General features: G+C 41.6%; 1 protein-coding gene across 1 annotated transcript in view; it reads right to left on the bottom strand.

Annotated features, from left to right (window-relative positions):
- Window positions 1-24,297, bottom strand: part of LOC113437261 (cytochrome P450 2C23-like) — a 30,797-nt gene extending 6,500 nt beyond the window's left edge. The window contains exons 1-7 of the mRNA XM_026702181.2: window positions 23,977-24,297; window positions 17,634-17,796; window positions 14,453-14,599; window positions 10,722-10,882; window positions 9,520-9,696; window positions 7,334-7,469; window positions 5,710-5,897 (exon numbers count right to left, since the gene is read on the bottom strand). Coding sequence (XP_026557966.2) covers window positions 5,710-5,897; window positions 7,334-7,469; window positions 9,520-9,696; window positions 10,722-10,882; window positions 14,453-14,599; window positions 17,634-17,796; window positions 23,977-24,153 — 1,149 coding nt within the window. The 5' untranslated portion in view covers window positions 24,154-24,297. The remainder of the gene's footprint in view (window positions 1-5,709; window positions 5,898-7,333; window positions 7,470-9,519; window positions 9,697-10,721; window positions 10,883-14,452; window positions 14,600-17,633; window positions 17,797-23,976) is intronic.
- Between the last annotated feature and the right edge of the window lie 290 nt (window positions 24,298-24,587).

The raw sequence follows: 24,587 nt of genomic DNA, 5'->3' as shown, positions 1-24,587 counted from the left end.
GCAGGTGGGTGCAGTCTGTCCAATACAGTCCTCAGGCGCCGCCCATCAGGAGTTCCGCTGGGGACTTATTGGTGACTGCACAGGGGTTGAGTGCTGGCTCATCAGGAACCGTGAGAGTTTGTGGTGCCAGTCATCCCTGCCAAACCTAGCGAGGGCCTCTTTGGTGGTCCTGACGGCCCTTTCAGCCAACCCATTACTGGCAGGGTGAAATGGGGCTGTGAAAATGTGTCGAATGCCCAGGTTGGCAGCAAAACGGCTGAATTCTACTGATGCGAACTGTGGGCCATTATCGGAGACAATGGAGTCGGGCAGTCCATGTGTAACGAACAGGCGCGTAACACGTTGGTGATTGCTAGTGTGGTGGTCGTGGATAGCTGCGCCACGTCTATCCATTTGGAATAAGTGTCCACGACCACTAGGAACATCTTTCCATGCACGGGCCGGCCAGATCGATATGGATTCTAGACCAAGGGGCGCTGGGCGCCTCCCATCTGGTAGGGGTGGCGATGGGGGGAGCAGGACGGGATTCCTGGCAAATGCTGCAGGAACTTACCCAATTGACAATGTCCTCGCTTCAGACCCGGCCACCACATCGTAGCTGCGTGCTAACGCCTTCATTCTCACGATGCCGGGTGTCCTCGTGCAACGCCTCCAGGACTCGGGTACGCAGCGAGGTCGGAATGACCACCGAGTGCCCCACAGTAGACAACCCTGCAAACTGGACAGCTCCTGCATGCGAGTCTTAAAGGGTGCGAATTTGTTATCAACGTTGCCTCCGCCACCCCTCCTCACCCAGTCGAGCACCTGGGCGAGCGCTTGGTCTGCCTTGGTCTTAGCGGCGATGTCAAGGGCGGTGATGGGCAGGTCCAACTGGGTGATCTCGAAAATGGCGTTGACAGGAGCTGGGTCTTCAGCCGGAGCGGTAAGGGACAGCGACTGAGAGCGCCGGCGTGATAAAGTTTTGCCCGGGCGGTGAATAAGTTTGTATGAGTAGGCTGCTAGGAAAAGTGTCCACCTAGTCATCCTAGGGGAAAGGACTTGAGGGGTCTGTTTGTCGCCGCCAGTAGGCCCAGGAGGGGTTTATGGTCGGTGACCAGTTCAAGAAGTGGCCAAAAGGAATTCGTGAAACTTTTTCACGGCCGCAACAGCTGCTAGGGCTTCCTTGTCTATCTGGCTGTAATTTCGCTCCGTGGTCGAGAGCGTCCTGGAGAAAAAGGCGATGGGAGCCTCGGCGCCATTGGGGAGTCTGTGACTAAGGACCGCCCAATTCCAAAAGGGGATGCGTCTGCTGCCAGTACTAAAGGAAGGTTGGGGTCGAATTGGATGAGCACTGCCTCTGGACGTAGTAGTGATTTGACGGCGTTAAACGCCTGGTCTTCTTTGTGCCCCCAGTGCCATGGTGACTTTTTGTCTAGTAATCTGTGTAAGGGTTCGCCACTGAGGCTTTATGGGGCAAGAAGGAGGCATAAAAGTTCAGCAGCCCCAAGAAAGCTTGTAGCTCCGCTTTGGAGGTTGGTGTGGAGCTTCGTGGATTGCCCTAACCTTGGACCCAGGGGGTGAATGCCAGAGCGTCAATTTTATAACCCAGAAAGTCCACCTGTCTAGTGGCAATGGCGCATTTTTCTTTTTTTAACTTGAGGCCATGCTGTCTGAACCTCTCTAACACTGCTCGCACTCTCTGGAAGAGTTGGGGTCTGTCCCTGGCCGAGACCAAGATGTCGTCGAAGTAGGGTACTACACCAGGGAGGCCCTGTAAAATCCGCTCCATGAGGGATTGAAAATACCCGGGCCACACTTACGCCAAATTGGAGACGCTTGCATCGGAAGGCACCCCTGTGAGTGACGATGGTCTGAAGTTCCGCTGTTTGGTTATCAACAGGAACTGCTGATATGCTTGGGACATGTCCAATTTAGCAAAAATACTGCCCGCCTCGAATGTGTGTAATAAGTGCTGAATGACGGCACCGGTAGGCGCTAACTTGTAAATATTTATTGATTGTTGTCTTGTAGTCCGAGCAAATTCTCAGGCTACCATCTTTTTTAAGGGGTGTGACAATGGGCTGCCTCCCACTTGGCGAAATCTGTTGGCTCAATGACCCCTTGTTTTAATAGTTTATCCAATTCAGCGCCTAGTTTTGGCCGAATAGCAAATGGAACTCTACGTGGTTTTAATCTGATTGGGACTGCCTGGGGTCAACGGAGAACGAGATGGGGTTCCATTATAACACCCCAGCTCCTCGCTGAACACATCTGCGTAGTCAGCGAATAAGGAGTCAGTGTCTGAGGTTGAGACAGCATGGACTCCTGTTAGCCCTAGGCCGAGGTGGGGAAACCAATCGAGCCCCAATAAGGTGGGTAGATTGCCGTTAACTACCACTAGAGGTAGGTGGCCTTTAAAAGCTCTAAAACTGACAAAGAACTTGCCTCTGCCGATCACGGGAATGGCCTTCCCTGGTAGTCCTTCAGACCGAACTGGCATCTCTGAAGCCGGGTAGTAGATAGGCTGGGGTGGAGTCTCTTGAGGGTGTTCCACGAGATTATTGAGAGCGCTGACCCTGTGTCAACCTCCATGTGGCACGGTTTACCTTCTAGGGAAACGGAGAGAGAAATTTTACTAACAGTGTGGCAAGTACGCCTGGCAAGGCGGTGCGTGCGACAGTTTAATACTTGCCTCTGTGGTCCCGAGTGCGAGGAAGGGGGTCTGTGTGCAGCGCTTTGGGGGCTTGGCAGACTCTCGCGATGTGCCCCTCTTATGGCAGTTGTTGCAGGTGGCTCCTTTAAACTTGCAGGTGGCCCTTTGATGCGATCCCCACAGGCTAGGCACAGTGTGATGTGCTTGGGTGGACCGGTGTTTTCTTGTTTGCCCCCTACCTGTGACCGTCTGTCGTTGGCGAGGCGGTGGACGCTGCTTTCATCGTTGTGGGTTTCCTCCGCTTCCACCTCTTCGGAATGGACTGGGAACGATGCCAACTTGGCACTTGGGCCCTGAATTTCGGTGGCTGCGTCGCTGCTAGCTCGGATGCTAGGGCCTCCTCGACCGCCTGCGCGAGGTTGAGGTCTTTCTTTGCCAGCAGGCGCCTCTGTAGGCTGAGATCCTTGACCCCACAAACTAATTGATCGAGGAGCATGTCCTCCAGGTACGCTCCAAACCCGCAGTGCAGGGCTGCTGTTCTGAGGGCGGCCATATATTGATTGATGGTCTCCTTACTCGATTGCTTCCTCATACGGAACGTGAATCTCCTGGCGATTTGTGAAGGCCTGGGAGCGTAGTGGTTAGTGAGGATCTCAAGCAACTCGGACCACGGAACGTTTTTCAACTCTCTAGGCGCCACGAGTGCTGCGCGCGGTGTCGTAAACGGTGGCTCCGCAGTAGATTAGGAAATAGGATTTTTTCCGATGCTCTCCTGCATCCGCCAGGCCGACCGCATCGATGTAATGATTGAAGCGGTTCTTATACGATTCCCACTTCTCTTCGTCTGGTTTGAACGCCGGGAATACTGGGTTGGAACTCATGGTGCTGGAACGGCTGGGCTACCTGCGGAAAAATCTCTGGGACAACGGGCTCGTGGGTTACTAGTGATATCAGCTCTGGAGAGGTTTTTTTGCTACCCTCTTTCTCTCTCTGGGTTACCACGTGGCTCTTAGCCGTTGGAGGTGTCTCGATTCGCGCCAATGTGGGCGTTAGTGACTTCCTACAGCGCTGTGTTGTGTCTCAAACTGGCTCAAAATTCAAATGACACCCGCTTGAATTTCGCGCCAAATACAGAGCGGCTGCGGCTCGCAGCGCTTCACTTTCCCTGTAGCGGGCTAACAAGCGGCTACAGACGCTTCTAACTTTTGAACCAGACCGCTTTCTGGCTGCGGATCAACGCTTTGCTCTTTTGATCGCTGTTTTGTTGGCTGACCGCCTCTCTGGCTGCGGATCAGCTGCTTTCTTATCACCAGCCGATCGCTTCTCTGGGCTGCGGATCGGTGGCTAGTGACTCAGCGGTTGCATGGTGCTTCTGGTAGCCATCCCATCCTCGCCGCCAGTGTTAAGTTTGAGCAATGAGAGGCTGAACCAGAGCATGAGTGCAACAATACTTTATTACAATAATAAAGGGCTGACCGTGCTTGCCACGCCTGGAACTGGCTCGCAGCAATCAGCAACTGGTTGGACCCCGCAGCCTGCTTTTATAGCTGGCTGCTGGAGAGAACCAACCAATGAGGATGGGGGAATAACGCCCACACAAAGTGAGTGGACCTGAGTGAGAACTCCTAGAGTCCTCAAGACATAACAGTGCCACCTTGGCACATCAGCATCATTTTTCTTTCAAGACTTTAACATATTTTATCCAGAATGAGGTTGGGGAATAAAAATATCCCAAATTGATACAGAAGGCTGGGACAGAGACAATAGGGGCCTAATTTAATGCATTACAGTTATTCACTGATAATGCCAAACTCGGCCTTCTCCATTCTCTGGCAGACCTTCCTTTCAGCTTGGTTTTTCTTGCAGATATTTCATTATTGGATTAACAATGTCATCAGTGCTCTGAAGTGTGGAAATTACGTTGGTTTGCTGTTTATGGATGTGTGGCTTTGGGGAGATTTTTTTTTTCCTTGACTGCTCCTGCTTATTTGAGTGTTAGATAAAGGGTATATAATGGGGAGGATGTGCTCAGAGCTGTTGCCACTTGCTTTCTTCTTTGATTGTTCATCTTAAAATGATATATACATTTGGTTTATTACTGTTTGTCTGTTCGTGGGTAATTTTTCAGTGACAAAATTCTAGAAATTCTGTTGCATTCTGCAGCCTATCTTGATCTAAGAAGTCCAAAGCTTCCCATTTTACTGTGTGGTATTTTAATACAATCACAGTGGAGATGATAGCATGCAATATCACAAATCATTGTGAAAGTCATTTTTTTTTAAAAAAGATATGCATACATAGTTTTAATTAGAAAGCAAAAATAGAACATCCAGTGCTCCCAGGAAGCTGTTATAAGAAAGGAGGTTCTAAAGCATTGTTTTATTATTATTTTTTTCTTTTGATCAATCTTCAATTTTAGATGCTTTTCAAGTTTGCTAAAAATGGTTTGCTATCAACTTCTTCCTAGATTGAGAGTGAATGACTGGCCCAATGTCACTTGGCTGGCTTTGTGACCAAAGCAGGACTAGAATTCATAGTCTTCTGATTTGTAGCCTGATACTTTGTTTTGATACACTAGATCAAACTGACTCTGTTTTGTGATATATTTTATGAAGAGAAATTCAATACTCCCACAAACCATTATTATTCTCCTATCAGGAAACCAGAATTCTGGAATCCAAAGGAAGCAGACTAAATTCACTTATCCAATTTTACTGATGATATTTCTTCATCCTTTTTGGCATTTGAGGAAAGATTCCCAAAATTTTATTATGAATAAAAATGATAAAGAGACAACTAAACATCCTCAGGTCTTTGGTGCAAACAGAAAAGAATTAACTTTTATAGTTAAGAACTTTAATAGAATTCAGTGAATCTATCTCTGCCAGAATTGAAATGTCTAGGACTACAGGTGAAATTTGCAAATAAATAACGCATACTGTCAAATCCAATGGCCTAAAGTTCAAATGATGTTCAGACAATATAAGCAGCAGCTATTACAGAAGGTTGACTATACTGCAATTATAGATAAGATCTGTATGCAAAGGAGATCCCAGACATTCGCTGATTTATCATACCTGAGGAATGAAGTGTCCTCTGAAATTCACATCCTGAGTTGTCATACGTGGGAAGTTCTCAATACTTGCCTGCAGGTAACGTAAGATCTCATGAATAACTGCCTTGGTATAAGTCATCTCCATTCTATCCTCCATGCAGGGGGCACGGTTTGTTCCCACAACCTCATCAATTTCCTGCTGGGCTTTTGCTATAATGAAACATATTTTGTTCAAGCAAACAATATTATTTTTTAAAACTATTCCAACTGCACTGATCTATAGATACAAATCATCAAAATGAGCACTCTAATTTCTTACTTCCCAATTTCATAGCTCTTTGAGCTCATTCACATAGCATGTTTACCATCCTTTGCTTCCTGGTTGGGAAAAAAGCAGATCAACATAAACACAGTGTTCCACCTTGTGCCCTTAAAGGATAAGCAACCAAGGCCATCCATTTAGCTTCTTTGCCTGATACTGTAAGGGCAGTGACTAGCAATTTTCTCTGGTTGGATATAGAATTGCATCCAATCATTTTCTCGCACTACTCTCTTTCCTGCCTCCCTAGATAATTACCCTGTTAACCATTAGATGGCAGCAAATAGTTCATCTCTTTAACTGCAAACTAGCAATCATCTATATTTGTGTAATTCTGATGCAGCGGCTGCATTAATGTTCTTGGAGTCAAAGTTCAAGAAAAGGATTTTGGTACACGAGGGAGGCTTGTTTTCTGTTACAACCACACAGATTCTCCAAATGATAGCATATATCCTGCTCTAATCATAGAAAGGGATAGAAGAAGAAAAACACAGCTGTATTTTGAAGTTTTATCTGTATCAAGTTACCTTCAATGATGCACCACACTTTACAAGACAAGTTACATGAGAAGACAAACTGATGAGTCGGAGCTTCCCCAAGAGCAGTGATGGCCACTGGGAAAGTACTAGGACATTCAGAAATCTGAGGACTGGTTAGTTGTCAAGTACCATTTTTTTCATTGTACAAGCGGTTGTTAAACAAAGACTGCATATATTTAAATATGGGAAGCATTCTCAAACGTTGTTAAAACTGTTCCATTTATGTATAATGTCAGCACAGTCTGCTGAGCTGGGACAATATTGGTGTATTATCATAATAATTTTAGTCACAATATTTCATATGCCTGATATAACAGAATAATAGAGTTGGATGGGACCTTGGAGATCTTCTAGCCCAACCCCTGTTCAAGCAGGAAACCCCATACTATTTCAGACAAATGATTGTCCAATCTCCTCTTAAAAACCTTCAGCCACAACTTCTGGAGGCAAGTTGTTCCGCTGATTAATTATGGAGGTGTCTTACATTCTGTCCTTCATAACAGGCTAATTTTTGCTGTACATTATTCTAAGCGCTATCTACAGGTGTATGCTGTAGAAACATATTTAGGCGAATGTGACATTTATATTAGGTTTCTATTATTTGAAACAAAGTCTCTTTAAAATATTTATTTGAAAGTTGTGGTCATGAACACATTGGCTTGTCACTCTAAATATTTGGAAACAGCATAGAAACAATGGCCATGGAAAATACCAACTTGCATTTGCAGTGTATCTAGGAATCTATATTTGAGGGGGACAATATAAAGAAAGGTAATGACTCCATATACCTTGGATATGTGAAAACTTGGCCAAAATGATAAGGCCAAAAGAGATGGTAGTGCCTGTGCTTTCTGTCCCGGCAAGAAAGATGTCAAACACAGACATAACCAAGTCTTCCATACAGATTACAGAAGAAACTTGTTCCTATAAAGTAAGGCAAGAATTAAAAAAAGAGGCAGAAGTTTGTAATGTGCAGCCACATAAACATGTCATCAAATCGTCCATTTGCTTCTTCTCACTTTATTTTTCTTCTAGACCAATTTATAAGGTAGGCAGGGAATAATCCAAGATAGACTCCTGCATATTCTCTATGTTAATTTGAATGCCCAGTTCAACTTGAGGTCAGATGGATCAATGTCTGAATGAAAGAGAAACAGCTGGGACCCAAATGAGCTGGCTTGGTCTAGTGGTTAAAGCAGCAGGCTAGAAAGCAGGAGACCATGAGTTCAAATTCTAGCTTAGCCATGAAAGCCAACTTGAGTGATCTTGACCAGTCACTCTTTTACAGTCCAACCCACCTCACAGGGTTGTGGTATTGGAAAATAGAAAAAGGAAAGTGTATTACACATGTTCACTGCTGTGAGTTATTTGTAAAAATAAAGGTATGAAATTAAATAAAACAAAACAAACAGCTTATTTTTCTGCCTTGTATTATCCATTCTTTCCTGAGTATGCTACCAGGAACCCAGCAATGTCACCCAAACGTTTTCCTTTATCTCAGGCTACCCAAGGGATCATCCCCCCCTCCCAATGGGATTGGTCTGTCATGTCTGCTGTGGCAGAAGAAGCATTATCTGAATACCATGGGCCAAGGAATTGCAGGAGAAGGGGCTTTTTTTGCTTTGTCTCTTGCCCTCTGGAACATCATGTGGTTGTAATTTGTATTCACTTTGCTGTTACTTTTAATATTTTCAGTTTCACTGTCCAATGTTTATAACCATTTAATTGTTTTATACCATTATCATTGTAAACTGCCCAGAGTTGCTTGATAGTGAGATAGGTGGCATATAACTTTAATAAATAAATAGAATAGAGCATCCATCTCCATCTTACAACTGAGCTTTTGAAATCTGGCTCTGAAGTATTACATTCAATTTATAAACTCTCTTTTCTCAGATATTCCCTACCATAATCCTTTTCTATTCTAGCCAAGTTACGGCCACAAGGCTTTGCTTCCATTCATGCTGAAAGAGCATTTGCTATCTCATGATTCAACAGCATCCACATTAATCTTATACTCAATATTTTGCTGGCAACCATCTAGTAACCTGGCACACTGTTGAGTTTTTTCATTTGATACCAAGTAGCTTAATACTTACATAACTGATGGATAATTTCCCTGTGTTGGGACTACAACCTCTTTTATCAGCAGGTGGGACACAGGAGGTTTTCCAGGCAGAGTCCTACAAGGACAGGGACATTTTTAAAACCTGTCCTCCTTTTTTTAAGAGTGGGAAAACACATAGGAGTCCTTTGATAGAAACAGTTCTCCTATCTCCACATTTAATAAGTTCAAGGATCACACAACGACTCATATTTAGTAGGTGGAATTCTTTTGTTTGTATGTTATTTTAGGTAGATCGGATAATTACAGAAATAGGAGATACAACCCATGGTTCAATTCCCAGTCCCACCCTAATTGTGACACAAACCACCACCACCAATAAAATAGCATTCTATCACCATGCAGCTCCTGAAATCTTCTCTAAAAGTTGGCCACTGATTATAGTTTAAGTGCAACAAAATGAATTCTTATTTAATTTATTTCAAAGCAATTCTATTACACTCAGTTCTTGTTCAATCATTTAGGGAGCATAATCCAAAGCCCATTCTCTTCAGGACTCCCAGCCCTGACAACATTCCTCTGCTCTGCAGATTTACCTACTACCAAGCTGGCTCCTAGCAGGATGCAGATGTGGTCTATGGTGCCTCCTTTAGTGCTGAAAGGGAAACGAAAGGGCAGAGCCACACTAGCGTTTCTTAAGGAGTGAATTTGTTCATTTACAATGGCCACTACTCCATACTTTATTGTAGTATGTATAATAGAGTTGGAAGATATTAGATCTTTTACTTTCTGTCTGAATAATACAAATTGGTCATCTCCATGGGCATCTCAAGAAAACTCAAAACACAAGTGCATACTTGAAACCTTTTTCCTTTTGTACTTGTGTGCAACATGTCTTTGCAATGGTACCTTTTCTAATTTAATAAGGAAGCAATCAATAAAGTCTCTAGGATTCTCTGGATCCAGGGTCTTCTTGTGAGAGTCCACTTTACTTCTAATGAAGTCACAGACCTTGTTACAGTCAGAGAAGACTTTCTTATGAGGCCCAGGAAGGAAGTTCATGATATTTGGCAAAGCACTGTACATCTGAAACATAGTGATAGTAAAAGTTAGCCATTGCTACCATAGTTCATTTCTTGGGCTGTGCCTCAGGAACTGCACAGAAAAAAATGATTTCCCTTTAAAGGTGCCCTTTTATTTTTTTATCCTTTTTAAAAAAAAACAAATGACATGCAAGGCCAAATATAGATATATTCATTTTATTCTGCTGTGGGCCCTTACCAAAGAAATACAAAATATACTATTAAAATGGGTGCCCTCAACCCTTAACTTTCAAAAGATATTGTCCCATAGAGCAATATGTTTTGAACCAAGACACTTCAGATGGACTAACTTGCAGAACGCATCCAAACTCTGGGATCCATGATCCATGTCAGAGGATAGGACATAATACAAAATGTCATAAAACATTCCCTATGCTGATGTTTGACTGTGCTTTAAAGTTTAGTGTGGGCAATATTTAAGACAGATAAATTTGTGGATATCTTGCTGAATTTTAAAGAACTTTTTAAGTGAAGGCAGTACATTAGAAAATCTTGAAAACATTGAGGAATCTGGTTAGGAAATTACTACTTTTCTAGCAAAGTGTCATATGTCAACTGAGGAGGAGGAGGAGGAGTTGTTATATATTGTATGTGGTCAAGGATTGTCTAGTATAATATATAAGTTCATAGATCCAAAGTTGATTTAGTTATGATTCTTTGGTGAGCAGTTCTCAGTTGCCACTATGAGAAATATATGAGCAATTATTTATGAATCCCTCTATGAAATGGGCAGCTGCAATAGTTAGCTGAAAAGCAGGGCTGAAGCTTTATGCATCTTTGATAACTCTGGAAATAATCACTGCTCGCTAAGTAGCAACAAATGAACTAATCAGGAGCAAGAGAAACAGTCACATGAACAAGAAATAAAGTGTGATTCTCAGAAACACACCTTTTATAAGGCCACTTTAAAAATCACCCATTTTTGTTGGTCAAAGGGAACTAACTGAAGCCTCTTGTTCTTAAACAAAGTGAAAACCCTGCTTTTAGAAGCACATAAAGTCAACATACCACTCCAGGAATGCTCAGGAAAAAACCATTAAATGTCTTAAAGATGTCCAATAGTTCAGTGAAATTTTTGTCTTCATAAGAGAATCGATTCCCAAAGACAACAGAGCACATCACATTAGAAATAGATGCTGTGATGGCTGGGACTATATCAAAGGGCTGACCTGAAACAGTAAAAAGAAAGGAGAAAATAAATTGTGTGACCATATTTTGCATCTCCAAATCCTTTGCTCTAGACATTTTGTTAATTTTTTGTTTTACATTCTATTTGGAACAATGTCTGTCTGGGATTTGGGATTCAACATACAATGTGCACCATCCAGTTATGCTTCAACCTACTTTTTAATTGTTGATGAGCTACCTTCAGGAGTGGAGTGGAGTAGAGTAGAGCAGTGGTGGCATTCAATTTTTTTTTACTACCGGTTCTGTAGACATCGCTTGGTGGGTGTGGTGGGGAAGGATCGTGTAAAATCTCCAGCCAGAGGTGGTATTTGCCGGTTTTCGAACTACTCAGAATTTCTGCCATTGGTTCACCAGAACTGGTCAGAACCTGCTGAATACCTCCTCTGGAGTAGAGTAGAATAGAACAACAACAACAGCAACAACAACAACAATCACCATCATCCCCCAGTGAGATGCTAGCTTGATGTGGTTTGGGGGACTTGTGTGTTTTGAGGAAGATGAGAACTATGCCAGAGATTCAACCCTACTGGACAGATCTCATCAGAAGAACCAGACAAAGAGTGTTCTGTTCTGTTTAAAAATATGGTGAGACATAAATTTCAGAAAGCCATACTGTCTTGGATGTCACTCAGGTTAACAAGGTCCATGCTAGAACAAATGAAAGAAAAGAAGCTGAAGAATCAGAAGACCAAAGAATACCTAATCAAGAAATTCCACTTAGAAACAAAGAAGATCAAGGAAAGACTGGAAATAATAAAGTGGCAAATAACAGCTATAGCCACAAAGATCAGCAGATACGAAGCTCAAATTGTAAATTATAGGCAGAACCTCCAATTTCAATCCAATCAGAAACATTTTGACCAATACATCAATGGAGAAAGTGCAATGAATCAGTATCTGACAAAGAAAAAACAGTACAGTTCTGGGTGTAGATATGGGATAACCCAAAGAAATACAACAAGGATGCAATTTGGTTAAAAGAAGTGGGTAACAATAAAAAAAAGAAGTTGAAATGAAAGAACTAGTAGTAACAGCAGATATGGTAGGGAAAAGAGCAGGAAGGTCAAGAATTGGTCAGCAACAGGTGAAGCTTAACTGCATGATTTTTGGTTGAAATATCTAGCTGGTCTATACTCACTCATTGCCAAGCAGTTTAACAACATACTAAAAGGAGGTGAAATTGAAGAATGGCTAACATCTGGCAGAACCTACCTGATAATTGAAGATTCAGCAAAAAAGGGACAGCACCAGGCAACTACAGGCCAATTACCTGTTTACCAACAACTTTCAAACTGCTAATTGGTGTGCTGATGCAATCCAACAGCATCTAGTTGAAAACAATATCTTTCCACCTGAACAGAAAAGAAACTGCCCAATAGCAGAGGAACAAAAGATTAACTCCTAATTGACAAAATGATTTTGGAAAATTGCAAGAGAAGGAAGTCCAACCTAAATGTAGAATTTGACTGTCTGCCACTTGACTTGATAATGAAGTGCTTAGAAATAACAAGAGTTGGTAGAACCATCAGAAGCTTTGTGCAAAGACTGATGACTCAATGGAAGACACAGTTGCAGGGCAATGGTGAGAGACTGGGGGAGGTTAATATCAAAAGAGGAATATTTGAAGGAGATTCACTATCACCATTATTATTTGTCATTGCACTGTCTCCTCTATCAACAATACTGAATAATTCAGGCCATAGCTATCAAACTTCAAAAACACCTGCCAAACTATCCAACCTCCTTTACATGGACAATCTGAAGCTGTATGGAAAAACACCATAGCTGCTCAACACTGTTCATAGATATAGCCAAGATATTGCAATGGAATTTGGATTGGACAAATGTGCCATGCTCACTATCAAACAAGAAAAAGTAGTGAAAATTGAGGGAATCAAGATGCCCCACAAAAATAAAATTAAGAGTCTGGATGAAGATGATTACTACAAATAACTGGGTATCTTCAAGCTGACAATATCAAACACACTGAAGTCAAAAAAAAGATTAGAAGTGAATACATCAAGAGAGTGAAGAAGATCTTAAAGTCAATGGAGAAAATACCATCAAGGCCTGGGCAATTCCAGTTATTAGATACACAGCAGAAACAGTGGACTGGACTCAAGCAAAACTAAAAGCAATGGATAGGAAGACCAGGAAAATAATGACAATGAATCATGCCCTTCATCCTCAGTGTAACATTACCTACCAAGGCAAATAGGCAGGCATGGAATGTTGCAAATACATCAGATGGTTGAAGAAGAAAAGGGGGCTTTGGAAGAATATCTGAAAAACAATGAAGAAGATACACTGAAGTAAGTATGCCAGGAAGGCTTCCTGGTTACCAAACCGGCCTTCAAAAAAGACCAAATGAAGAACAGAATGGAGGCATGGGAAAACTATATGGCCAGTACATTAAAAAAATAGCAGGGAAAGCAAATAATAGCAAGAACAGGAAAGTTGAAGAAAGAGACTAAGGGACTCATTCTGACTGCACAAGGCCAACCCTTAAGAACAAATGCATACAAAGCCAGACTTGACAAGATAGCAATAGACAGTAACTGCCACCTATGCAAAGAAGCTGAAGAAACAGTACCTGGTAAGCTGCTGCAAGATGATTGCACAGACTGACTACAAGCAACAGCATGACAAAGTAGCAACAATGGTACACTGGAAAATCTGCAAGAAATATTATTTGCTTGCAAGCAAGAACTGGTGGGACCATAAAATAGAGAAAGTCACAGAAAATGAAGAAGCTAAATTGGTCTGGGAATTCAAACAGACAGGCATCTACCACATAACACTCCAGACTTAACAATTGTCAATAAACAGGACAAAAAAGGGTGGTAGTACCTTAAGACAGCAGAGTAGAACTGGAGAAGATAAAATCTAAAGACCTACAAATAGAAATAGAACAACTGTGACAAAAGTAAACAAAGGTAGTACCAATAATAATAGCCACCTTGGGTGCAATTCTAAAACAACTAGAGCACCACTTGAACACCACTGACAGCTTCACCATCAATCAATTGCAAAAGTTGGCCTTACTTGAAACAGCGTCCATCCTGCAATGATATCCATCAAACATCCAGTACTGCCTATCCCAGGTCCTCAAAAGGATTCAAAAGGTGGACAGGTTTTACTCAGAATCGCTTACATCATGCAACAATACCTCTGACACCATAAAGAGCAATATCTGCCTAAGCCAAATCCTTGAGAAGGACTTGATAGAAAAAAAATGTCAACTCCCATCCGAGTATCTGGCTGAGTGTGCAATGAAAACATAATAATACTAGAAGTGTACAATCAGTGTAAGTGGGAAATAAGAGATAATATAAGTATAAATAATGCAGTTTATGGGTTAATATAGGTTAATATAACCAGAAGGGCAGAATATTGCTTCAACAGAGGCCAAATATTATTAATAAATAAACATGTAGCAACCTTACAGTATTGTTGAGAGGCAAATAGAGGCAGGAACACTATGCCTTGTGTTGCAGATGTGAAGGCAGAATATAAATAAATAAATAAAATCTCCTACAAAATGAGATCACCTTCAAAGGTTGATATCTTCCCCAGCAAACAGTGAGCCTCTTCCAATATTCGCTCAGCCATCAACCTCTTTCCCATTCCAAAGTTCCGTAGTGTGGTGAGAGCAAAACGACGCAAAACCTTCCATCTTTCATGTTCACTAATAAGCCCTAGAAAGAAAGAGGTTGCAATAAGAGACAACAGACAGTGAAACATTTTTTAAAAGAATAAAAAAGCTAATTGACCAATAGTCTCCCTCATTCTCAAAACATCTCAAGAAGGGTTAGGGTTATCCAGCTCTAGGAGGTGGTGCTCATCTGTTTCTTAGCCGAGAGATCCAAAGTTGTCTGAGGACATTTCTGTGGTCATGACTATACACTGAGGCACACGGAATGCTGTTGCCTTTCCACTGAAGTGGTACCTATTTATCTACTCACATTTGCATGTTTTCTCACCCTGATGCACATCACTTTGGTTCAAATCCGGATGGTCATCTTTAAAGATGACAAGCTCAGCATCTTTAACCATCCCACCCCTTCCAAAACATTTATCCTTTTCAAATGTCACTGCTCCTGTAGGAGCTGCATTGGCTGCCAATTTGCTTCCACGTACAATATAAGGTACTGGTTGCCATCTTTAAAGCCTTTCATGGCTTGGGACTGGGTTTTCTGTGAGACCATATTTTCCTGGTTACATTAACCCAATACATTCATGGTGGGGAGGCAAGGAATGTTGCAAGACCTTTCTCATAAGAAGGTATACCTGGCAGGATCCAGAAGAAGGACCTTCTCTGTGGTGGCCTTCTCCTTTTGGAATATCATCCCTGCAAAGATTAGGCTGGCTCCTACTTTGACACTCTTACCAAGACCCTTGGTTCTGTGAATGGACCAGGGTGTGTTATCACCAGGATGGTGGGATTATTGTTCTTTATTCTTTTATACTGGTTTTTTTAGTGTTTCTGAGTCACCAGAGTCATTGAGAATGAGTGGGTAGCTATATAAATCTTCTGAAAAAATAAGTACATAAAATGTAAACATGCATTTCTTTTCCCAGGAGTAACTGATACTTTGATAAAAGGAAAAGAAATTCAATTTGCTCATGAGTTTGCACTATCTTTATTCAGCTTATATACTGGGTAAAGTTACAAAGTCTATGGACATTTGAAAAGGATAGAAGAACTTTCATTTTTCTCAATTTTCCTATTCACTGCTTCACACCCACATACATAAACAGAAACAATATTTGAAAAACAAAACTGTTATTTTCTTCCATTTCATTCTTTATACTACCCAACCTCTCATGTCTTTAACTTCTAAATGGGAAAAATCCTGAAATCATAAGGCAAAACATTGTCAATAAAGGTACTTCAAATGGCCTAATTTACAGAATGCTGGGACCCATTATTTCCCAAATTTGGGGAAGCCCTGGCTCTTTAGCATTGCTGGGTAGCTGCTGGATCAACGATGTGATTGTGCTGCAGGGGTCACATGATCCTCATTTTCAACATTTCCCTGCCAGTCTCCCAACCTCTTTAGCAAGCTGTCATTCCCTCTCCCATCCACATTAATCACTTACCTCTCTGCTGGGAAAGGAAGGGAAGGAGAAAGGAAGAGAAGGGAAGGAGAAAGAAAGGGAGGCAGGGAAAGAAGCAAGGAATGCATTAATAGGGAAGAAGGAACTCTTGCCCACCCCATGCGCCCTCCCTGACCTGTCCATCCATTCTTGTGTGCTCACTGCATGCCATCCTTTACCCACGTGGCATCTCTTGTGCAGGGAGGGAGAAAAGGAGGGGGAAGGGGGAGAGAAAGAAGGAAGGAAAGGTTTTTAATACTTCCTGCAAGCTTCTCACCAGGAAATTCAATTGAGAAGCTAGCAAGAAGTGGCTTGCACTCCCCCTGCTATTTGTTCACCCATGGTCATTTTGCTTATTTGTTTAGGTAAGAAAACACCTTTGAAATGATGACCCAGTGACACACTAGTAGAAAGGTAAAAGTAAAGGTTCCCCTCACACATATGTGCTGATCATTTCCAGGTCTAGTGGGTGGTGCTCATCTCCGTTACAAAGCCAAAGAGCCAGCGCTGTCCAAAGACGTCTCCATGGTCATGTGGCTGGCATAACTAAATGCCAAAGGTGCACAGAATGCTGTTACCTTCCCACCAAAGTGGTTCCTATTTTTCTACTTGCATTTTTACATGCTTTCAAACTGCTAGCTTGGCAGAAGCTGTAACAAGTAACAGGAGCTTACTCTGTTACATGGCATTAGGGATTTGAACTGCCAAACAGCCGACCTTTCTGATCAACAAGCTCAGCATCTTAGCCACTGAACCACTATGACACACTAATATTCTCTGAATTTTTAGATCTTCTGTTCTGGAACTTGACAGTAACCTAGTAACATTCACAACAAATAATAACTTCTACACTATTTTAATGAACAATTCTGCTTACTAATCGTATTGTGCATCCTCCAGCTTGGGAAATGATACTGCAAGTGGCAAAATCTTGATCTGACTTTTCCATCTACATTATTGGTAAACTCTGAAAAGGCCTCCTGATTGCATCACCTACCTCCAAATTATAAACCTTAAAGGGTTTGAGTCTAACTTGTAAGGCTGTACATAGCTTTGTTGGAGTGCTTCTATTCAGCACATCTTCAAACAATTTACAACCTCCAAATAGATTTGCAAATAGTATTTGAGGGCTTCAAAGTGTTTTGCAGCATTTTGAAAAGCCACAGAACTTTGAGAGGTTGAATATTGCTCAAAGTTGCAAGTTTGGTATTGAAATCCTGCAGCATCAGGAAAGTACCAAATGACTGCAAAAGAGCTGATATCTTCAAAAAAGGAAAAAAAAATGGTTCCAAGAAACTACAGACACCAATATCTGGGATGATTCTGGAAAAGATAATAAAGCAATGAATAATCTACAGACACCTAAAAGGAAGCAAATTTATAACCAGAAACCAACAACCAACAGAGGTTTGTCAAAAACTGATGATACCAGACAAAATTTTTTCCATTCTTTGACAACATGACAAAAGAGTTTTGTCTGCTTTTCAAGTACCCACAAGAGCTATTTCATTTTTCATTCCTTAAAAAGAATATTAGACACTGTCATTTGTTTAGGAAAGTTAAGGTTTTTATCTTTCCTCTAAATGGGTAACTGGAACTGGAAATCAAAGTGCAAATAATCTGTACACTCACCATAGCCCTTGGTTATTTGAGCAAAGAGAGCTATAGGTGGCCGTCCACTAAATTCTTCATTATGAGTTACCAAAGCATCTCTCACTCCTTCATATCCACAGATCACAACCATTGGCTTTACTCCTAGCCAGATAGTAAAAACTGGACCATACTTCTTAGTAAGCTAAGGACAAAATCAATCAAAAGCATGAGTCAATACAATTTGAGATCTCATTTCTGGATGCAATGTTCTACAAAATCTCTTAATAACTTTAAAAAGTAAGAATGTAAGAATTAATCAGACTTCTTCCCAATCTAACATAAATTATTTGAAAGTACTGTGTTAAATTTTATAGATACAAGTACTAGATAAATTCCTTAGATCAACTTTTCACTGCCTGATGTCTTTCAAGTGAATTTTAATTTATTATTGTCAAAAGCCTTGGGGGCTGAAAATTATAATGGCTGGTACATAATGCATGATTGGTTCAAGAAATGGTGCAGAATAAATTTGCTATGATTAGATTCGTGTTAAAACTAATTTCACTTTTACATTAGAATTTCATTCTGTTTTCTGTATTAAATGTCACAACTGTGGGATTTGTACACCAGGCTACAAAATGCACTGCTTAATGAGAGTTAATTTATTTCTATCTTGCCTTTTTATTTGTACAAATAATTCAAGGTTCTAAACATATTCAACACACCTGCCTTCTTTTATTTACCCCAAAATAATCACCCTGTGATGTGAGTTAGGCTGAAAGAGAGTTATTTCCCAATTCCCAGTGTTGGGAGGGAAAGAGGGGGAAAAATTAGAAGAAAGGCATGAAAAAGAAATGGGATTAAATAAATAAAAGGGAACTTCAATCATCCTTGCCAAAAGCTTTGGTGGGTTTGTGTTCAAGGACCTTTGAGGTACCAGCAAGATCAAGGCCATTCAGATGTAGGGGGAATCTCATTCCAGAAGGCAGGAAGTGCTACAAAGAGGCATATTTCGGGGCACTAATAAATGCTGTTGAAGGAACCCAGAACTGCTAACCATGGAGGACCAAATCAGCTGGGCAGACACAATGGAAGACAAGTGCTCCCTCAAGTAACCAGACTCTACAAACTCAATTGCGTCAAGTGATGTATCATGATATATCACAATATTTTTTCTTTGTGAAGCCAGGATGGGTGTAGCCTAAATATGACACATCTGGCCTGTGGGCCACCAGTTTGATACCCCATTCTACAAAATTCATACGTTTCATAGGTCATAATCAGCACCTTGAATCACACCTAGAAGCAAATCAGAAACTAGTACAGCTTGTGAAGTAGGGGCATTATATATGAAGGTATGTCCATCATTACTCAGGCCACCACATTCTAGACCAGTTAAAGTTTTGAAGTTGTCTTCAATGGAAGCACCATATGGACTACATTGCAGTAGTCAAGGTGTTATGTCTCCTCTTGGAAATTCAAACGAACAAACACAAAGCAGCCGTTTCACAATCAAATCAAACTGAAGGAAAATAACAAGATAACGGCTGGCAGAAACTGTTAGGACTCCCCTTCAAAATTCAAACAAACAGAGATCTCTTTGCAGTAACGTCCTCATTCAAAATAGTCATTTTGTTTCTGGCAAAAGGCACCAGCTCAGTTGTGTCCTTTTATACCCATTAAGGCAACGTGCTAATTAACTGGCTTGCCCTTCAGATTAACGTTTCCTGGTTCTGACGTCAATCCACGATCTAACAGTCATCAGATTCAAAACTCCTAACAGGACCGATCCTTCCAATCACAACACTATCCCCCACCGCAGGGCCCTTCCCCGAGTCTGATGATTAACTTGACGATGTTTCGTTGACAACTCCACTCTGTCTCCCACAGCCAATGGAGGCGTCGCTCGTTCCAATTGTCTCAGGTGGTCTACACATTGGAGACTTGGAAAAGAAATACCGTTCTGCGACCAAGCCACCAACGGATTGTGCAACCGCAACCAGGACATTCCGAGCACCAAAGGGAGATGAAGGTTCAAGGTGATATAAAAACTTATCGCCTCCTCATGATCCCCAATGATCATACGCACTGGCTGGGTGGCGAAACGAATGGGCCCAGACTTGAGCTCACGCCCATCCACGGTTTCCACCTTAATGGGTGGATGTACAGCAACCAATGGGATCCCATAGTGCGTAGCAAAAGCTCGGTCCATAAAGCTGGTTGTAGCCCCTGAGTCCACCAACGCAACAGCAGGAATTCCCTCCTTCTGTGACTGTAGAAAAATTTGAGTGTCCAAAAGTAAATGCCGAGGAGGGCCAGGATTTACTTCAGCAATTTGAGGTGGGGATGTGAAATGTGTCCGACCTAGGGTTTCCTTGAGGTCAGGTCTACCCTGTTTTCCTGACGAGCCAAGAGTGGTTTCAGGTACGGGTCTGCGGGTCCCTCTCCGTTTGCAGGAATTAACAAAATGTCCCAGACCCCCGCAATAAAGGCACAAGCCTTCCTGGAACCTTCTTGAACGTTCTCGCACCGTTAAGCGAGGGCGGAGTGCGCCTAACTCCATCGGCTCCTCAACATTAACCGTGGGTTGGAAAACTCTTGGTGGCGTGGGTTGTGCACGAGAAAACGAAGATGGTTCCATACCGAGCCGTTTGCGTCCACGTTGCTGTAAACGAGCTTCAATTCGTAAGCACTGAACTATCAATGCATCCAAAGTTAAAGCCCTCTCTGCATGGACCAGCTCATCTTTGATGGCATCAGACAAGCCTTCCTGGAATGCAGCCATATGAGCTGGTTCGTTCCAGTTGGAATCTAAACACAGCAAACGAAATTCTGCAACGTAATCCTGCAGGGAACATTTCCCCTGATTTATGTCCCATAACTGTCTGTCCACAGTTTGTATCTTAATTGGGTTCTCAAACATCACTCTCATTTGTTGAAGAAAACCCTGGAAATCATTCAACAACGGGCTATCTTGAACTAACAAGGGAGTAGCCCAATTAGCAGCCTGCCCAGATAAAAGGCTAAGAATGAATCCTGTCTTGGCCCGATCATTTGGAAAGTTTTCAGGCCTCAAGGACATAAATAATTGACACTGCCCCAGAAATGCCGGAAACATGTCCATTTCCCCAGAAAATTTCTCCGGCATGGATACTGGGCTTTTCCTCACAGGAGGGGCAGGGGGAACAGCAGCAGGGCTTGGTAAGCTGGAAACATAATTCAGCAATTGTGTTACCTGATTCTGAAGCGTCATATTGCTTTGCAGTAGCTGATTAATTTGCTGTTGCTGCTGCTCGACCAAACGCTGCAGTTGATTTAAATCCATCTTGCTTGAAAGATGGTTTGTTTAGGCCAGAAACAATAATGTTATGTCTCCTCTTGGAAATTCAAATGAACAAACACAAAGCAGCCGTTTCACAATCAAATCAAACTGAAGGAAAATAACAAGATAACGGCTGGCAGAAACTGTTAGGACTCCCCTTCAAAATTCAAACAAACAGAGATCTCTTTGCAGTAACGTCCTCATTCAAAATAGTCATTTTGTTTCTGGCGAAAGGCACCAGCTCAGCTGTGTCCTTTTATACCCATTAAGGCAACGTGCTAATTAACTGGCTTGCCCTTCAGATTAACGTTTCCTGGTTCTGACATCAATCCACGATCTAACAGTCATCAGATTCAAAACTCCTAACAGGACCGATCCTTCCAATCACAACATCAAGGTATAAGGTAGGAGATACTGCCTAAAGGGCCTAGTAACCTAGGAAGACCAGAAGAAACTGTGGAAAGGCTTTCCTGGCCTCAGCTGCCATCTGCTCATTGAGCAGGAGCTATGAATCCAGGAAGATTAGGGGATTGTGGCAGTGGTGGGATTCAAATGTTTTACTATCGGTTCTGTGGGCATGGCTTGGTGGGTGTGGCAGGGGAAGGATAGTGTAAAATCTCCAGTCAGAGGTGGTATTTGCCAGTTCTCCGAACTACTCAAAATTTCTGCTACTGGTTCTCCAGAACTGGTCAGAACCTGCTGAATACCACTTCTGGATTGTGATCAGACTTTAATAGAGAAAAAAATTGCCCCATCCAAGGTCAAAGATGAATCATCCCTAGATCTAGGTGGCTGAAATGCCCATGACCTCTTAGTTTTGCTAGAATAAGTCAGAAATGCTTCCTATCCAAACAAACCCACATAGCCTCCAGTTACTGCAACAGGACCCTGACAACTTGGCCATCTTGGGATTGAAAGACATAATTTCATATCATTAGCATACTGATAATATTGAACCCTATCAGTAGAGGATGACCTCACTAAGTGGTTTCATGTAAATATTGTAAAGGAGGTGAGAGCAAGTAAAAGCATTTAGCACCCCACAAAGGAATGTACCATTGGTCATCTCCAAGGCTGCTTTTACAATGCAAATTGGACCTAGATTTAGTAAACTGGTGGCTAGGCTATTGTATAGAGTCTTTGTCTACCTCCACAGGAGCTACAAGAAAAAATTCAACCCAGAACATGCTAACAAACCATGCACCTGGTGCCTCAAGTCAGAGTACATGACAATATGAACCTGAGCCATTTTATCCACTAAATATCCTGATTTATTTTCTCAGCAGGCCTTCCTATTCACAGCAGCTCCCAGTGACCCTATGTTGTGCCATGCATTTGTGAAGTGGTTGGTTTTTCCCCCGCAATGTACAGATCTGCACATGTCTTGCTTCATTGTACTTCATGTACCAAAATGCTCAATTTGTATCTGAGTATGTTATCCTTGAGGTGGACAAGCTTCTGCCTTAGTGTATTATTGGGTTTAAAGTGTGCCTGTATGTTGTGTTGTTGAAAATCTTCCCGAGTTTTTCTGATATTTCTGCAATGTATGGCATGACAATGTTGCTTTGCTTATTGTTCTCTTCTTTGTCTGTTATGGAGGAGCCCCTGCTGGATTTTGGAGGGAATTTGACAACATAGAACAAACCGATCATGATTAGATTCAGCAGTCCATCTGCATTTAAAAGACAAAGGCCTCTCTTTTGAATACAGCAAAGTCCACATTTTGGACAAAGAGGACCATTGGTTTGAAAGAGGGATCAAACAGGCCTATGTCAAAATCCCTCCCCCTCTGTTGATATGACATGATATGATATGATCTAACACCAGTCTACAACACTGTCCTTTCAGCAATTCCAAGACATCTCCAAACCCATTTGCACTACTCAGGAGACTCTGAGAACACAGATAAACCTCCAAGTGGCCTCCATGACTCTCTAAAAGTATGCAAATGAGGATTTATGAATATCATTCACCACCATTCAGTCAGAGCTGAAGAAGCTTCTTGGATGAGAAGTGAAATGTCTTCAAATAACAAGTCCAGTTAACTCTTGAAATAGCACCTTTAGGACAACCATGACATCATTTTTAACAGTATTACTTTGGTGATTAAATGAATCACTTGATTGTAAGCCAGAATCCAGCTGATCCAATGACTCGTTGTTTTTTTCCAGAAAATGACCCAAAAAAGTTGCAAAATATAACCAGTGACTCCAGAACACTGCAACCAGGTATAAACGTGAGCTGGTTGTGAGCACCCAAAATGCAGTTATGTGACTGCCAGGTAATGTGTATTCTATTGCTAAGCAGGGCAAGGTTGTGAATGGCAATCACTTCAGGATGCTGAAGCCATCATAAATACATACCAATTGCCCCAGTTTTGATCATATGACCATTAGGATGCTGGGACACCCATAAGTGTGAGGACTGGTCATAAATCACCTTTTTCAGTGCTGGTGTAATGGTCATAGAGCAAATGGTTGTAAGCCAAGGGCTATTTCCATATGGGTTATTATTGCTCTACAATGTGAGAGTCTGGAAGGAATGGGCAGCATAGTAAATGAATACATACATAGTAAATACTTCCAGAATAGAACATTCAAATAAAGAGGAAAGAGCATGTCATACTAACCATACTTTTATTCACCATGGTAGCTTGAATAAGGTATTACAGTCAAGGTTCAAGAATCTCACAAAGCCAGAACTAAGATTTTTAATCCATGCAATCTGGATTTCCCCAAAGCCATACAAGCCATCAATAGACAAAAGACATGATAGTTTATGGCACAATGTATGAATCCAATTTTATATTTGGGAAAGAACAGTTACTATAAACTATTAACATTATATTTACTTTGTCCTGTACAACATTCTGTTCTTCATAATTATATCACTTACTCTGCGAAAAAACAACAACCCTGTAACCCAAAAAACAAGCCTGCCAGAAGTGGGGTTGGAAGCATCTTTAGTAGTGCTGGAATACCTGCTTTGCATTATATTCTCAAAATATAGGAAATGATTGTTAAACTACTAAGAAAGGAGTCATATCAAATACTATCTTACCTTTGCATAGGTTTTAAATAGAGGCAGAACATCTTTTTGCAGTAGATTCCCCAGAAAGAGCCAGGGCCTGGGACCAGGAGGGAGCTTGCCTCTTGCTTGGTGAAACTTGAAGGCCCAGAGTGTGACCAGAAAGAGAACCAACAATATTGCTGCTCCAGGTACCAGCTCTACCTGCATGTTTATTCTTCGTGCCTTGACGGAGTAGAAGAGATGAGACTTTGGGGTAGGAAATGAGTCTGTGGCATGCAGAAAATGACAGAGGCAAAGTCAATGTGATCGGTCTCTAGTTTTCTCCCTTCAACTCCACAAGCTTTCTTTCTACTTTTGCAGGCTATCAATTAATCACAAACATGAAATGCTATTTTAAGTCATGTTTTAAATCCCATAAACAAACTTGGAGAGGCTGAAGGAATATTCTTTTTTGTTTAAATTAAATAAAGTTTATTTAAGTTTCATATATTTAAAAGATTTAAAAGAAACAAACAAACTTATAAACAAATATATATATATATATATATATATATATATATATATATATATATATATATATATATATATATACACACACACACATATACGTATACATATATCATATACATACATATCATATA

This window comes from Pseudonaja textilis, chromosome 2, assembly GCF_049901715.1.
Source record: "Pseudonaja textilis isolate UNSWEBS1 chromosome 2, rPseTex1.2, whole genome shotgun sequence".
Classification (NCBI taxonomy): domain Eukaryota; kingdom Metazoa; phylum Chordata; class Lepidosauria; order Squamata; family Elapidae; genus Pseudonaja; species Pseudonaja textilis.
Note: the sequence above shows the minus strand (reverse complement) of the source record. Positions and strands in the feature narration are given on the sequence as shown.